Genomic DNA, 18,737 nt, shown 5'->3' with positions numbered 1-18,737 from the left:
GCTAGATAAAGAAATAAAACCTTTTATAGCTAAACAGATTAATCAAAACTTTCACTAAGAAAAATCATAATTTCAATCTGACAGAGTGGTGTCCAAAATGTATTCAAACTTTCTCTAGTCTCTAGGTGTGATTTTTGACAAGATAAACCTTGATCTTGTGAATATCTATAGATACTGCATACATTTACAATTCATAAAACCCTACTCATCCCTATGATATCAAATATTGAGGCCAAACCAGGGCACACCTTTCAAACCTTCATCAATTATTTTTTTGGATATATAACCCAGTTTCTAAGACCATTTATATGACGAAATAAATGTATTACAGAGTCATCTCGCGCCAAAATAGCACCAACGCTGGCAGCCATGTTGAATTCTCCCGCCATTTCTGCGATCCATAATGGCGGCCCTAACTGGCCGTAACCTACATGCTTGGAGCTGATAAATTATAATCAATCAGCCACAATGCTGCGTGAAGGGCGCTGAACCGATATCCGAGTCACGGTCGGTCTTGACCAGTTTGTCGTTAGCTCATATAGTCGTGTTGCTGCACCTATTTGGGTATTGGTTTCCACATTCCTTATTTGTTTACTGTACTTTTTAGCTGTCATGATTTTAATTTTCATTAAAGAAAATTGCAGCGTTTATAAATGACAAAGATATTGTCATCGAAGACTTTTCACTCGATCCCTTTTGGGGCAGGCAAAAGAGCCCTTCGGGTTTCAGGACCACGGTGGCTCTTTCAAACAGACCCACATCTTCGGCTGCTTGGCTCTTGGTTGAAAAATTAACTCCCAAATTAAGCCACAACTTGATCTGGGTGTTTAAGGCATAAATGTTAAGAAGTAAATGACCTCTTATTTCAAACAAAAGCTAATTGGGGGTATTTTCCTTTAAGACGATCATTAGTTGATTGCCAATATAATAATGATAGCATCGCCAATAATTACAAGAAGTAGCACAAAATAACACAAATCACTTGATAATTCTGTGATTGTTATCACGGCTTCATTGTAATTCTACTTGAAGTTATCTTGGCGCCTTGTTTCTTTGTAATGAACTTTGAATAACTATGCGAACTACATCATCAATTGGTTTGGTTAGAATTTTAGTAAAAATCCTAACCTATGATACATCCTTGATCAGGTCAAGCAAGTACCAATGGAACTTTTACAATGTGTAGGTATGTACTTTCTAGTGTAAGTATATCTTAGCATCAATGGCTTATTAAAGGTGAAGGAAAATATCAAGAGGAAACTTAGAACCCGCTATTCCCAGCAGGGAGATGATAAAAAGCTGAAGATGATGATGACATTTACAACAGTATCAACATAGCTTCGCTCACATATTACAGCAACATAACAGCCTTACAGGTAAAACATAAATTACAGTATCGACTTTTCACGCAGCAATGTCAAACATCCCAAATTAATATACTACCATCCCAAAACCCCTGAACGGGCGAAAACGCAAAATTGTTCAAATCACACAAGAGCAGAAATGCTAAACAGTACATAAACATCCACCATTTAATTATGCATGGCATTTGGGATGCTTCGCGCATCGAAAATTCCCTGACCGCTAATTTATGAATGCTTCTAATTTGATCACCTGTATTTCTGTACTATCCAGCTGCAGTTTTACTTGTTTCCCGAGGGAACTACTGCCTCCACTCGAGATAAAATACAGCATCACTGCCAACTAGTCTTACCAAGGGATATCGGGTTGCCTGGGTAACTGGGTTGAAAAGCTCAGATAGGCAGTCCCTGCATGTAAAAAAGTGGTAATCATGGTTTTTGCGTGAAAAAGTAAAAATATATCCACACTTTCAAGTCTGTAATATTAGTGTAATTTGATGTGATTGGGCACACTGAAATATAGGTTTTGAAAGCGGGTCACTCCCTTGGGTCCAAAAATATGGAACGAAAGTTATGTCCCACGGGAATCGACGTACGGAAAGTTCTAGAAACTTTTTGCAACCTGGGAATACGCCTGGAATTTCGGCTCATAGCAAATCATAGCACTAAAGATGGATGGAACATGCATATACTACAGATATATGTATAATCTAGTTTTTGGCTCCCGACCTCGTCCGAGTGAAATAAATAGATACTTTGCAAGATTTTGCTAAGTGGTAACTTTCCAGTAAGATTTACGTGTGTATATAATAGCTGGGTATATGCCACAGCTTTCCTCACGTGCCCAGGTAAATACTCACTAATGGCCAATAAATGTATTAACTCTAAGTACATATACGTACTCAAAAAGCAAGCCATTTAGTCATAGTTACCGAACTATTGATAACCAAGGGTAAATACCTCAAAAAAAAGTCCCGACAGTACATCAGAAAGCCCTGATAGCCAGTACTCCCGATAAGTACTGCGAATTTATCTAAAGTGCACAACTACATAACGAACGAACACTTTATAGATATCTACATAGACTAATATAATAACAGAAAGTATTTTTTTGTTCCTGTTTGTAGGCAAAAGGCTGCAAAATTACTGCACCGATTTTAAGAATTCTTTCACTATTGGGAAGCTACATTATCCTAGAGGAACATAGGCTATATTTTATCCAGTTACGGGCAGTAGTTTCCCCAGGACGCGAGTGAAACCGCAGGCAAACGACTAGTGTATTCTGTATCGACAATCACTCGAATCAGCTGGATCGACTACGTTCCATTTCGATATCAACCGTGAACAACGGAACGTTTTAATGGACTGATAATTTTATCGATATAATTACAAACAGTATTCGAGTTGTTTTCATTGTTTTGTTAACGGCTGACCAATTAATTTGCGCCTTGGGATAGGTCACATTCAGAATTGTTGATTGAGGTCGCGGTAGGAAATTGTTTTGTTAGGGAATTTTTGATTTTATTTGATTACACTGTCCAGCGACTCAAATTTGATTTCCTGATCAATTCTGATCTTTTTTCCGTCAAACAGGTCCATAACCATCATCGTCCTGCCCTTAATATCTTTAGCAAAAGTTTAATACAGATGTTTGTTCTGCTTTCACGCAATAGCTAACTGTATGGATTTTAATCAAACTTGGCAGTAATACAAATCAAACATAGGTATTAACTACATACTCTATATCTATGTCCAGGAATTAGCTACCTTGGGACGCTGGTCAAACCGCGAGAGGAGGCTAATCTTCTGAACTTGTCCTCTGCTGTGAACTGTGACCTCATACATTAAAATTTTTATCTAATAAATAATCATCATCATCATCATCCTCCGAGCCTTTTCCCAATCACGTTGGGGTCGGCTTCCAGTCTAACCGGATTCAAGAATTCTTTACAAGAAGCGACTGCCTATCTGACCTCCTCAACCCAGTAACCCGGGCAACCCGATACCCCTTGGTTAGACTGGTGTCAGACTTTCTGGCTTCTGACTACCCGTAACGACTGCCAAGGATGTTCACTGACAGCCGGGACCTACAGTTTAACGTGCCATCCGAAACACAGTCAATGGTGTCTAAGATATACTTAGAAAGTACATACAAACTTAGAAAAGTTGCATTGGTACTTGCCTGACCTGGGATCGACCCCGCGCCCTCATACTTGAGGTTGGTCCTTTACCCACTAGGCCACCACGAATTCTAATAAATAAATTAAATAAAAATTACCAGTACAATATAAAGTTCTCTCACAAAAATCATGTTAGTATATTCGTAGCTTATTATTAATTAGGTAATCTGGTAGGCGTTATCGAATGCACTCGCAACAATGTGACCGAGTAATGTTATCGATATGTCTGCTCGATTAGATACAGCCGCTAATGTTTATGCCAACAAAATGTTTTACGCAGATTCATTGTTTGTCATGTAAAAACAATGTTTTAGGTTTTAGTGAAAGAATATCATCATCAACCCTCTGACCTAATTGAATAATATCAATGATTGGGTATTTGATCGCACCTTGAATATTGCTAATTCCTAAAAAGTTATCAAGTTTACCAATAATGCTAGTGAGGCTATTACCATTCCAATTGACTCTAGTTTCTAGTCTATACCATGAAGTGTTACGGAGAGGTGAGGTACCATGAGGTTAAAAAAATATTAGTAGGCTTAGAATCACCAAGATTTTCTAGGCTGAGAGGGGCTACTCCCCTTTATAATCCCTAAAGGGACTAAACCAGGCTGTTGTTAGAAATTGCGTGGCGTTGTTTACGTACGTCAATATGCTGACTTTGCTTTTAACAAATACAGAGGTAAGATAACAATCTATGGTTATCTATGAAAGTACTGAATAATTTTCATTCACACCACTAATCAAGACAATTTCTTCATAAGCTACAACAAACGCCCTCATTACAGTAATACCTAACAAAGTACAATCACCTACATAAGGTTTACCAGCATGACATCAGCTATAACACTTGTGCAATCAGTACAGTCGAGTACAACGTTATCTGAACTATAAACGGTGCTCATTGCAAAACGGAACGTAATCAATGAAAGAGTTTCATTAAATGAGATTGAAATCTGGACTTACTGTTAACTGATTGGGAAGTAAATGCTTAATTGATTTGACATTTGCTTTGCATTCCAGGTTAGGACGAGATCAACGTAACTTTTGTTACAAGTATATCCTACTAATCTAGACACACGGCAGTGTGTCCGCCAAGTTCGAGCAAAAAAAGCGACACACCGGCCGTGGGTTATATTACACGAACCATTTCGGGCCAAATTCGACCCCCCTGTAACTCAAAATCTATTTTATTTACGCGTTTCAAATTTCTAGTATCTGTTGAGACTCCCTCACTTATCTAAAATACAAAAGGAGAATGGCAGATTTCGTACCGCATATTTTTGTCGTTGTTCAGTTATAGAATTTGTACCAATTATTAAGGCAACTAAGTCATTTATTTTCATGTTAGTATAGTATTTTTAGAACTCCGGATTAATTAATTATACCAATTAAAAGATTCAAGTAAGTAAACGTAATATAATCTTAAACTAAACGCAACTAAACGTAGTTCTGTTTTTAGAAGTTGCCATTTGTAAAATATCACGAGGCTCGAAATGATAAATAATTATTTAAACATAGAAATAACAGTAAATATAATTAACCAATTACATATTATACCTTAAAATGAATAATTATTGCATACTATCTTAATAATTAACAATTTAATTATATAAATTATTTTCACCATCAATGTTTTTATTTTGTATTGGCAATTATTTTATTGACAGGTAACGGATATCTTTCAGAGTCTAGTCTCTGTCTGTCAGTGTCTGTTCAGTTCTTTGCTGTTGTTTTGGGTTGTGGTTTGTTACTGCATCTGAGCAATTTAAGCAAATTATCTGGTCATTTTTACCTTGAGTCGAGGAACTGCTCCTCCGTACTCTATCTGTTGATAGTACTTTCGCGAAAGGACGCTTTATTACGTGCTTTAAAATGACGAGTTTGCAACAATGGTTTGCAATGCATCATTTGCAACGTTCGCTTGTCGCGAATACGAAGGCACGCTTTATCCGATGAGAGGGAAGATATCGTCAATACTATTCGGCTGTGGACATATCCTAGAGATGTAAGTAGTTTTCAAATAACATTTTGCGTACGAGTGTGCCAGTTACGAAGTGAGAACTTTTACGTGTTAAAAAGTAGACTCACCATATAAACTACACGATTTCATACTAAAATAATATGAATGTACCTAAAACTAATCTTAACATTATTTGAAAAAATAACAAACATTGTTGTGGTTGTAAAAATATTTACAGTTTGTCCTGTAAACGATCATTGTTGTGTTTGTACATTAACAAACATCTGATCTCTGTGATCTCTTACATGTATTGTTTACTTGTCTAACTTGGTTTGTGTAACACTGTTAAAATAGTTATTTAAAGCAATGTTGAATCATACTCAAAATCACTTAAATATTTTCCAGATAACACCTGCTGACTGACCATGTTTGCCGCACGGAACAAATATTTGAATGATCTGCAAGTAGTTGTTCTGGGTCTGGGTATTTCTGCACATGAGTTTCTATGTTGATGAAATAATACTAAGAATAGATTAAATAATTATAAGAACAATAAAATAGATGTATATTCCTACAAAAACAAAGTTGTTTTATTATACCACACTCGAAACCCGAGAACTTGACCATTATCAAACTGTTGCAGTCCGCTGCTGGACAGGTATCTCCTAAATGCACTCTACTGAGTGGGTACGATCTAGGGCTTTCAAATACCGGATTTTTTCAACACCGGTATCAATACCGGTATTAGAAATGTCAATACCGTGATCACGTGATCACGGTATTGTCGGTCATGCAAATATTGCAATACTCCAGATATTAAAAGTTGTCGCTCCTTTATGCGTCTTCGAAGTGCTTTTGCAAGATTTTGGCTTAAGTCATTAGCTTGACCATCTAACTTCGTCAAAATAAATTTTAGCGCAATATCCGCTTTTAGTAAATTGGCATCCCGTATAGTACAGTACTAATATAGTTACTTTGACTACAGAAAGGCTGTTGTAAACATTTTTTAATATTGTCAAATCGAATTCGTCTAATTTGAAATCGGAGTTTAATTTTAGATCGAATACAACTTTTAAAACACAATCCTTTAGTTTCAAAACGCATCCAATCATAGCCGACACTATGACTAAAAATGAGATTGACTTCATCATGACGAACAAGAAGCACATAGTCAAAGACGTCTCCGTGATCAATAGGTTTAACACCGGTAGCGATCACCGACTTGTCCGAGGCTCTCTGAATACGGGATCCCGTAATACCGGTATTGAAAGCCCTAGTACGATCCTTATCTATCTATCTATTTACCTAATTGTACGTACCTACCTAAAACACACCCAAGATTAAGAGACAAGCTAAGTAGAACATTTATTTTACCATTACCATAACAATGTTCATGTACCTAGCTAAAACAACTTACATGGGTACACTGTAGTACATAACCTTAAAAAACAAAACTGGTTATACCTTTTACTTCCCAAGTTCTAAAAATCTAAGAATTTACAAAGGGCTTGTCTATCATATTACCCACCAATTATAACCCATAACAATGTTAATGTACCTAGCTAAAACTACTTATATGGGTATACTGTGATACATAACCTTAAAAAACAAAACTGGTTATACCTTTTACTTCCCAAGTTCTAAAAATCTAAGAATTTACAAAGGGCTTGCCTATCATATTACCCACCCATTATAACCCATAACAATGTTAATGTACCTAGCTAAAACTACTTATATGGGTATACTGTGGTACATAACCTTAAAAAACAAAACTGGTTATAACTTTTACTTCCCAAGTTCTAAAAATCTAAGAATTTACAAAGGGCTTGTCTATCATATTACCCATCAATTAAAACAAAAAATATCCCAAAACACGAAATTTTATTAGCGGTACGAAAGTCCCATACAAGCCTGCCATTCGCCTTTCATTAATATACCTATTGTAGGTCTTGAGATATTGACGTCAGAAAATCGCTATTTTTACTATACACTCACTGACTGACTGACTGACTGACTGACTGACTCACTCATCAAAAACCTAGACCACTTCCAATGGTCGCATTGACTTGAAATTTGGCATGGAGGTAGGTCTTTATGTCAAGGTAAAGGGAAAAATCTGAAAATGGCCAAGTGTGAGTCGGTTTCAAAATAATGAAGGTGTTTTATACCCGGTGTAAATTTATACCCCTAAGGAACTAAAACGAACTAAATGTATCTATATTTATATAATATATCTTCGAATGGTACAAAGGTTTGTATTTAGTCAGAGTAAAGTAAAAATCTGAAAACGGCCAAGTGTGAATCACTTTCGAAAATAACGAATGTGTAACTTTGATCCACGAACATAATATATGATAACATGTCATGTCAGTCAGTTGGTAAATCTAGTCCATTTAGTTAATCTAGTTCATTTCTTTGTAAGAAACATAGTGTATATTAAAAAATCTAAAAGATAGTATAAATGAGACATTTATTTAACTAACTTCATCATAAGAAAAAAAATAAAAATAAACAACCTTACAAAAATAAATGAAATCCCACCCAAAACAAAAATGTGAAAGACTGCCAAGTTCGATAATATGGGAATGCTTCGCCTATAAAAGAAGTGAGATCTGAATAAGTACCAAGTTCCATACACATACCTCAGTTAAAAATAGTTACTTTTTAATGATGTTACTTGGCAAGTTTTAATAGAAAATTAAATACTTGATTCATTGCGTTTAGTAGGTTTATAACAAGGTGTATGAAAACTTGCCAAGTAACGTCATTAAAAAGTAACTATTTTTAACTGAGGTATGTGTATGGAACTTGGTACTTATTCAGATCTCACTTCTTTTATAGGCGAAGCATTCCCATATTATCGAACTTGGCAGTCTTTCACATTTTTGTTTTGGGTGGGTATTATAAACGCGAAAGTTTGTATGTATGGATGTTTGTTACTCTTTCACGCAAAAACTACTGAATGGATTTGAATGAAACTTTACCACAATATAGCTTATACATCAGAATAACACATAGGCTACAATTTGTAAACATATTGTTCGAAATACTAAATCTGCGCAGACGAAGTCGCGGGCACCAGCTAGTACTTTATAAGTCTATGGCGATCTGACTGATTGAGAAGAAACACATCTTGGTGGTCTGCCTTTGCTGACCAGCCTTGAGCAAGCAGGTTAACAGTCAATACTGATTCCTTCTTTGTATGAGAAGCTGCAGCCCTGCAACGGGACAATGCCATATGTCTCTCTATAGATGTTACTTACAATCTGGCATACTTATATTATTTTGGAAATTCCTGTCAACATGGTAAATCGGGACCATACCACGGCATCAATGAATTCTCAATGATCACATAACTTCAAACATAAGATAAACCAATAAACAAATAACTAGACCACGCAAAAATGTAAACTAATCATTATCTATAAATATTTATCAGATACAGCCGAATCGAGGTTAAGGCACTAAGAAATAAAAATAAATATGTTAATGATAACCGCTTTTATATTACAAATCGGAAGATATATCGCAGGAAATACTACTTAACTATTAAATGGCTTGCGTAACGAATTACAGTCGGCAACAAAAATACGCCTTCAAGAATTCAAGGCATGTTTCGTTTTGGAAGATTTTGCAATAGTTTGTTCCTCGACAGTATTCTCTTAATTTTTTATCTGCATATTTTCGTATTAGCGAACATAGGTTTTCCAAATAAAAATAAGTTTCTTAAAGTTTCTAGTGTAGGTAATATTTGAAACAAGTAATCAAATCGTTCCTCTGTTACTGTGACAGCCTTTTTATCGTCCCACTGCTGGGCTGCGGCCTCCTCTCATACGGAGAAGGATTGAGCATTAATCACCACGCTTGCTCATGGCGGGTTGCAATCTCAATCTTTCCTCTATAAAGTTAAAAAAATGGGAGAGAAAATATAAGAAGTTATGGCACAGATTACTACAGATACTTCACTCAGTAGAAAACTTCCAATACCTATTACGATAATTGCCTACTCCTTCGCGTCAGCAACCACTGTATGCTAAAATGCGCCTAAATGCTCAAGCGTACAGCAGTGATTGCTTCGCACCGCGCGATTCCACAGTAATCGCAGGGCTGCCTCTTCGGTAAAATTAAATTAACATAACTTTTTATCTATGTTATTGAGAACTGTGAATATGTTCTGACTTTTATGTGGCAGTTAAAAATTTTATCATTTATAAAATATTTAACCAACTTAAAAAAAAGGAGGTGATTAGACATAGGTACAGGCCAAACTGAGAAGTTTGACTTGTATGGTTTGTAGGTATGTATGTTTGTGCGCGATAATCTCGCGTTTGGCTAAACCGATATCGATGCGATTTTCAGAAAAGGATTTGTTACATTTAGGAGAACGTTTTAAAATAAGTATAATACTTCTTAGTTTGATGATGATCTTCGGAGATGTTCACTAGAAATGAAAAAAAAGCCTTAAAAAAAGAGAACCGACTTCAAATAAGGCACAAAGCCGTAAGAAATAATTTGGTTTTTTTTTATGTTGGTGCTAACAGCTGGTAATTATGTTGGTGCTAACAGCTGGTAATTACGAATCGAAAAAGCACCGACATCAAAAAATAAATTATTTCTTACGGTTTAGCGTTTTGAAGTCGGTTCTCTTTTTTTAAAGTTTGTTTTATTATTTTTGTAAGTTTGTTTTGTTTTATATACCTATTGGTGCTGACTGTAGAAGAAACCTAGATAAAACATAATTATATACATCAGTGTGTAGGTAAAATAAAAAAATCTTTAAAGTTACAGCACATAAGGCACCACACGGCATCGTAATGCGCGTACGAACGAACAGCACTATTAGAAGTAGGGCATGCAATACCGGTTAACCGGTTTCGTTTTTACCGGTAAATCGCCCATTTTTGCGAGTTTTAAATTACCGGTAAAAATAATATGAAACCGGTAATTTACCGGTTTTTACGTTTTTCTGATAAAATATAGGAATTGTTCATTTAACGTCAAATCTTTGTTATGTAGCCTGAATATAATGTAATGTTGCATACATTACGAATTGTAAGAGTGTTAAAGTTGGTGTTTTTTCGGAAAGTAAACTTGTGTGTCCTTAACTATCTCTAGGTTAGATACAAATCTTCTTTCTCATCTTAATTTATAAAATCTAAACAAATTGTATTCATTCGGTTATTCTGTTTTTCCTCATAGCTGTCAGCTCATACTAGGTACAAAGTAGCTAATGCTTATTTTACCTACTCTATGACCTTACTGAGCAAGAGCTTTTACTTCACCAACTTGCGGACAGCTCTGAGGACACGGTGGAGCACACAGTCCAGGTGTGCACTGCTTGGGAAGGGTACCGCCGCGTTGTCGTCGAGGCAATAGGCAGCGGCGACCTTTCGCGTCCTTCCCTGGTTCAAGCCATGTTCCGGAGCTTGAGGGAATGAGAAGCCGTCGTCTCCTTCTGGAAGCAGTCATGCTCGAGAAGGAGACGGCGGAGCGACTGCGAGTAGCACCTCTCATCCCAGCCGCTGTAGTGAACCAGGAAGACACCACGGGCGCCAAGGGTCGAGAGACGACTCCCGGCCACCATAGGCGTCGGTCTGTGGGCTTTGAGTTCGGGTGGTTCATTGTTCCACCGTCTGCATTGACAACAGACCCGTGTCAGCGGCGCGCGTTGTTCCACGGGCTCCTCAGGGAGATGTCAGCAAACCCAGTGGGGCCCAGCAGGGCCAAGGCCTGCCGGGGCTGCGGGATTGTTCGAAAGAGTTATCGCGACCCTGGTCCATAAAACGTCATTTGATGATTTAACATAAAAAAGGGCTTTCACCTCAATTATTATTTTTTTTTTTTTTCGGTAATTCTTAACGTTTATCCCATCTTATGACGGGGTCGGCTTTCCGTATCTTCCTCCTTCCACTTCGCTCTATCCTCCTGAATAGACATCTTCCTCTTCGAGTTCGCAGATTTTCATGTCATTCATACGACACTCAACCACCACGGTTTCGGCCTGCCTTTGCGCCTTTGACAGGGTATATTGAGATTGAGTATCAGATTCACACTACCGATGTCCTCAGGTGTCACTCCTTTTTACATGTACCATCGCAGCCGTTTCTCTTGCATTTTGTCGGCGACATCGCGTACGGATGGTACTGACATGTTTTTTGTTACGGTCCACTTCACCAAAAACGTTTACCACCTTTATACTTTGCATATTTATTTAGTTTTTGCTTTAAGACTACCCAATCTTTTTATCATTTATTTATTTTCTAACATATGATTTACATTTTTAAATATTAAATATAAAAATCTACTACCCAATCTTATTGTTACAATATCACATTTAAAAAAAAATACAAAAATTACCGTTTTACCGGTTTACCGGTAAAAATATTTTTATTACCGATTTTTTACCGGTAATTTTCGTTTTACCGAAATTGCATGCCCTAATTAGAAGTCGGTTAAAAATTGAACGGCGCGCGCGCTTCGCTTGTGAAAACCGCAACTGAATTTGATCCGCCGGCGGACCGAGACCGCTCGGCTGGGCGGTAGGCACTTATAGCGCGCAAGTACATGGAGTGACGGAGGCCTGGTTATGGTAAAACACATCATAATAATAAATGATAATGTAGGTAAGCATAAACCTGCTGATATATTTTTGATACTGACTGTACATGCAGACATGAGGTATTTATAAACTAGCAATTAGGTAACATAGAAGGTAGAATTTAATTTCCCTTGAGTTTTACGTAGGTACCTACGCGAAGTAATAAACTGAACAACTGTAGACCTTACCTACTCAAATATAAATTACGTAGTTTTTGAGAAAAAAATAAACAAACGAAGTTAATCAAACAATGGCAAGGAAAACAGAAAATGTGAACTTATATGAACTTTACACTAAAACAAAGTTTTTAATTTAGCATTTCTCTAGAAAAGTAAAAGTAGCTACATTTGAACCTTATTATGAAGAGGATAAACGTTATTTCTAAAAAAAAACGTAAATTAATCCAATTTGCTTTGACCTAAAGAAAACTGCAATTTTCATAATGTAAATATTAGCAAGCGTTTCAAAAACTGACACTTGATAAAAACCACGTTCTAACGCCATTTATTAAGCGGGTAATCCTACAGCGAGGTACAACATGAATATTTCAATCGAGGGTAGTTAGTTACGTGTAACGAAACGTAACCTCTTGCCCCCACTGTCGGAATACGAATCAATATTTAAAAAGCCTATTAAAATTCCTATCGAATACGTGTGTTTAGGGAAAACCAGCAAACTAACTAAAAACTTGAGTTTTTGAAACGAAATCGGATTGGTTGAACCTTCTTTGAGTCATAAAACCTCAAATCGTCATAATGGTAAACCTCATAATTGGAAGATAACATAATAATTGAGTACCTATGAATGCACTGTTTTTCCCCATGATTTAATCTACCTAAGTCAAATCAAGTAAATACTTCTCAAATTCTTTTACTATGGAAAAATGCATTATTTTCGGTACGACTACGTAACTCAATGTGGCCTCACCCTAAAGAAAATACTAAAAGTAGCTACCTCTATACTTCAAATAAGGGAATACAAGCTCCATGTTAATCTAGCTGTCATCTACATTTCTATCAGAACACCTTTCAAAGGAAATACCTTAACAAACTCGGTGATCAAAGCCAGATCGATTAAAAAGGTGGGTAAGAGCAATATCATTTAAAATGCAAATTCTGACCCAGTCATCCTGCATTGCTTGCAAAAGCTCTAATGGTGTACAGACAGAATATTTTATAAGGGTCAAAAAACATTAAAGGGAGAACAAATTGATAAGCGTTTTTAGGATAAATTGCATCTATTTGCATGGAAATAAAGGACTCGAAACTCGAAGGGAAGTTTTTTTTCGTAGGAATAAAAGTTTGTAATCCAGAAAGTCCATGATTTTTGGTTTTGATTCTGTAATTTTTGAATGGTACTCTGGTTCATGTAGTTTGACATCCATAACGAGACTTCCTAAATGTTTACCAAAAGAAGACTAGCCAAGTCATTAGGATAGTCAATCCATACAATTTTATTTTATGTAACATCTAAGTTCGTTATAACCACACTTTTTTCAAGAAGGTCCTTTCTCGTTTTTGCCAAAAATAAAATCCAGCGTTTGACCGTCATGTCTTTGCCTCATAATATTCAGGTCTAACCAACCAAAAGCTAGAACAACTTACAACTTCCAAGTCTGTCGACTTCTCAAACCAGAGTTCTCATAAAACAACGGGATATAAAGACAAAAGCAACAATACAAGACACACGGTCTGCTTCACGTCAACCTGTATAACAATGTTATTACTGTGTGCTGGTTTCTGCGACCGGCTTCGCTCGTGTTGGAGAGAATTTATTTTGCAAAACATTGTTGAGGGGCATTAAAATGAAGAAGCTAACTTAACATATTACAATTTTGCATTTTTTTTTTGCTTATTTATATGTCTCCGAGTTCTATGATTTCTTTGGAAAGGGAGAGAATTAAAAAGGTGTGACTCGTGATAAACTTACAAAACGAGCGATTGTTCTTTTTCATAATTATTAGCCTTTTCATTAGCCAACTACAGGCCCCTTCTCATATAAAGAAATAATACGTAGTAACTATTATATAATCTGTGATAATACTGCTCATTTTACACCTATTAAATGATTTTAGAAAGACTAGCGAAATAAGAAAGAATCGTGTTTCAGCCTCAGTTTGTCCGTTTAATATAAACGTTAACTGAAATCAAGGCAAAATCATTTAGAATGCAAATGTGCAATTAAACAGTGGGAGAGCCGCCAAGTTAGATCTGTTGTCATAATAACATATCATCAAACTTGTTTACCTTATCGAACTTGGCAGTGGTGAAACTATAGCATATCCATATTTTTCACAAATTCTAGGAATCCCGTGTACCCAGCTCATAGGCATAATGGAACAAATACTGGCTCCAGGGTCCTATTTGAAGAGTTTTAAAGCTAAAGCCTGCTGAGGCACAGCATTGTTTGAAAGAGTTGTATCTTAATCTCAGTATAGTCCTTGCCACTTGCCTTTTTGGCGGCTCAGAGCATTGCCCAAGACCCTGCTCAGAATCCATTATAATAAGCGTAGGTTTTTATCGCAACAACTAAAGAACCTTTTTCTTTACTACTACTTTTACTCATTCCATTTGATGAAACAGCTTTATTCTCACACGCCATAATTATGTTACTTTGTACTACTTAAAGGACTGACCTACAGAATCTTTAAGGCCTACTTTCTGTTATAGTTATTATCTCAACTGTCTAGTTTTATGGCGAAGATTATTATCTTAATTACAAGAATTGAATGTGAACATACCTATAATTTTTGGGGTATGCTATGCTTTTGAGTTCGTAAAAGTATGGCTTTTAATGAGAACGCGGGAGACAAGATATTTTACTAATATTATAAAGCTGACGAATCGCAGAAATTAATGGCCTGATTCTAAAATAACTTACAGTATAAAGGTGTCTACACACCAAAGCCGCTGATGCCGGCGGCACAGCCCGGCGGCCCAACCCGCCGGCCGTATTTTGTACAATCATGCCGCCGGCTTTCATAGAGTATTTGACAATTACTAGAACACCACATGCCGCGGCAGTCGTGCCGCCGGGTCAGCGGCTTTGGTGTGGAGACCCCTTTAGATAGCCTATTTATCGAAGAAGGCTATAGCTTTATGTAAGGGTGCGTTTCGCAGCTTCTTCGGGACGCGAACCAAACCGCTCGCGGAATCTAGTGAAATTATAACATGACACTTTTTCCAAAGTTTATGTTTGTTCTGCTCAACCCCATAAGTAAAAGGCGTGAGCATTTAATAACAAATAAAAGTAGGTCAATGCGTAGCCCACGGCGTTAATTGATACGTCACTAATTAAACAAAATATCAACATGTATTCAACTGGGCATTCGGCCGCGCCTTGCACGCAATAACTTATTACTGTATTCATTAATTAATATTCGCATGTTATTAGGTGAAATGCATTGTTTTCGTTTTGTAATTAATGTATGGTAGTATTATTGAAATTATAAGTGTGAGATACACCATTTATCTGTACCAATTACCAGCTTTGAAACTGGCGACTTGACAACTGAAAATGGTTCAGTTATCGTAACAGTCAAATGGTGCAAACCAACATAAAAGTGCTGAATATAGCAACAGTTGTTGTCAAAGATCTTTGCCGCTTTGTAGACAGCTTAAAAGCATCGCACATAGTGTTTTGTAGGCGGCATAGCAATGTTACGAGTGGCCTTATGATAACTCTACACGTATTGTATTTCATATGAATATATGCCTTTCTAGGATTTAAAAGAAACACATTCAATGGCTCAAAACTAGGCCCTACAGCAAAGAACCAGCATAAAACTCCATTCAATTCAAACATCAAAAAATATGTGAACCGCCCACATAAATAGTGCAGCTGCAATATAATACATAGGAGAAAAATATGTGTATAAAGGCTACTACTTAAAAATTATTTTACTGTTAAAAAGCTACACTGTTTCTGAGTAACATAGGCTATGTTTTATCCTAGTACAGGCAGTAGTTTCCAGTGGACGCAAGTGTAACCACGGGAAAATTGCTAGTATAGAAATATATAGTTCTTCTCAGAAGCCAGTAAGTCTGACACCAAGGGGTATTGAGTTGCCTGGATAACTGGGTTGAGGGGGTCAGATAGGGCATTCAATCCTTGTAAAGCACTGGTACTCAGCTACATCTGGTTAGACTGGAAGCCGACCCCAACATAATAGGGAAAAAGGCTCGGGGGATGATGATGACATATAGAACTTCTAGCCTGTGGTGGCATTGGTTTCGTCTGCATCAAAAATTTCCCATAATTAATAGCCAAATGAGTTTTGCTATGGCATCATACAAAAAACCCATACTAATGTATTTCCAATACAAGTCCTTACCAGAAATATACAAAGTTACCTAATAGAAAATATTTATTTACATTTGTATTGGGGTAAAAATCATTTACCTGTTTCCTTATATTTTATTACAATCTTTGTTTTGTTTCCCTATTCATTACTATAAGTTTTTTTATATGACTACTTTTACTATATTAGTTTTTAGAGATGTTTCAAACGTTAACAAATTTATATTTTCAGTTCAGTCAAGAAACAGTTGAGAATTAGGAAAATCTTTCATGACATCTGAATACATATTGAATAGAGTGTAGTTAGAAGTTTTATTTATTTATGTGTATTCCTTTATTTCAGACATAATAAATACTTAATGTATATTATGCAGGATACAATACCATGCTTTTGAATGTTATATTTATAATTAAAATCAGAATACCTATATTTTTAACATATTTTATTAAAGTTTTCTTAAGCAGTTGTGATTACCTTGAAGACATGACCACTCAGACCACTTCAATCTTTTGCCATTACCATTGTTTTATAAGATCCAATTTTACAATGAATAAAATTGTTTCAAGTATTTTAATGATGATGATTTTAATATTTTGCATGTTAATGTAACAAAATACTGCACACCTCATTATTTGATCAGATATGAGAATATACTCAGGTATCAACTTTTAAATGTTCCCTAATCATTTAAACAACTTTTAGATAATAATATTTGTACAAGATTACCTTATTTTTATCATTTCTGCACATTTTTGCAATGCCAAGAAAATATAAGGTTGTAAATAAATATGCCATGGTCATATAAAACTGTTGGTAAAAGTATTCGTGACTATTTTTATCAGAGAAATGATCATCTGGGTCATAGTAATGCAATTTTTGTGTTTCGCAATCATAACATGAACGTAAAGTAACTGTAGGCGTCGCTGTTATTATTTGCTGGTTTATTTGGCGCAAAACAGGCTCCACCAATCAACTGTAGCCGTTAATTCGCGCCCTCGCAATTAAATTGACAGCAGATAAACCTTGAAAACAACGAAACCCCGCTCCACTCTACCCATTTCGCACATTTGCCAACCATAATATTGATAATTTCACCGACCTTCAGCGCTCTGGTTCAACGACAATGGCGCTCCAGCCGACGCCAGATCCTTCTTCTGTCCGACTTTAGGCGGATCAGAGTCCGAATCGTCGAACACAAGTGTCCGGACGGACTGGGAACATCGGCGATCCATCGTTCACTCTCACAGCACAACACACAAATGCACTAATATTTCCCCCATTTAACACCCCTTGAACAACTTTACAATTTCACGGTCTATTTACATGACACCGTTAATATTAAGCGTGCGTAAACATTGATTAAAATCAAGGTATCCATAAACGATTGTTAATGCAAATATTTTCTATGTCATGATAAATAACGCGATACACGACTTCGCACAAATCGAAAAATGACACTTTTGAAGGGCTTGCTAATGTTGCTAGCTACTAGAATTTTACCACACAGTGTTTACATCGTTATAGTTTATGATCATTGATGGCAAACGTAAGTCCCTGTTAGAGGAAACAAAAACTATTGAAACATATATTTTTTGCGGGAATTTTAGGTTCGTAAATAACTGTAATTTTATTTTTCACACTGAAAATAAACTAGGCTCTGTATGGAAACAATGCTAATCGCAACTAGGGTATTTTTAGGATTTTAAACTATATCCTTTGAAGAATTGCAATATTCGATATTTTACACAAATATGGGGAAAACTAATTTATAATATGGCAACTAAAACAGTGCGTTCCAGATCGTGGTAGTATTCTTGTTCTGTTATGTAGCATATTTTTGTATAATAAATCTACTATTTATTTTATATAAATATAATTGAAGTGTTTCTATGTTATGTTTAAATAATCTCTTGCACATATCCATATTAATACTCGGTATGAATATCCATATATTTTTTCTACACCTTTATGAGTCTGTCTTTTTGATCCAGCTAATCTCAGAAAAGGCTAGACTGATTAAGGTGAGACTTTCAGAAGCAAATAGCTGCTGTAACAATGAGTTACTGAGGCTACTTTTTACCTGGCTGAAGGAAATTGATCCCCTAAGACGCGTGCGAAACCAAGGTGTTTACAGGAGGGGGAAGTTTAAAAACAAGTTTGAAAGCAAAACATGTAAAAAATGAGTTACTATGTGGCACTAAAAACAATTTTAAGTTTTTTTGAAAAAAACGAAAACTTTTCTTTAACTTCCTTTTTGATGTTTTGAATCATATTTTCTTATTATTTTTTAATACGTACTTCTTTTGAAGAGGACACCGCCATGCTAAAGAACTTG

At 36.1% G+C, this 18,737-nt stretch overlaps 1 protein-coding gene and 1 long non-coding RNA gene across 4 annotated transcripts in view; one reads left to right on the top strand and one right to left on the bottom strand.

Annotated features, from left to right (window-relative positions):
- Positions 1–17,903, bottom strand: part of Dop (drop out) — a 101,307-nt gene extending 83,404 nt beyond the window's left edge. For all 3 annotated transcript variants that reach the window (XM_064041840.1, XM_064041842.1, XM_064041841.1), the window contains exon 1: positions 17,502–17,903. In XM_064041840.1, the coding sequence (XP_063897910.1) occupies positions 17,502–17,634 (133 nt within the window). In that variant the 5' untranslated portion in view covers positions 17,635–17,903. The remainder of the gene's footprint in view (positions 1–17,501) is intronic.
- On the top strand, positions 4,798–6,088 carry LOC126055042 (uncharacterized). Its single transcript, XR_007511216.2, has 2 exons — positions 4,798–5,549; positions 5,910–6,088. It is a non-coding gene; the product is annotated as an uncharacterized LOC126055042 (long non-coding RNA).
- Positions 17,904–18,737: the final 834 nt, after the last annotated feature.

Source organism: Helicoverpa armigera, chromosome 26 (genome assembly GCF_030705265.1).
Source record: "Helicoverpa armigera isolate CAAS_96S chromosome 26, ASM3070526v1, whole genome shotgun sequence".
NCBI lineage: Eukaryota > Metazoa > Arthropoda > Insecta > Lepidoptera > Noctuidae > Helicoverpa > Helicoverpa armigera.
Note: the sequence above shows the minus strand (reverse complement) of the source record. Positions and strands in the feature narration are given on the sequence as shown.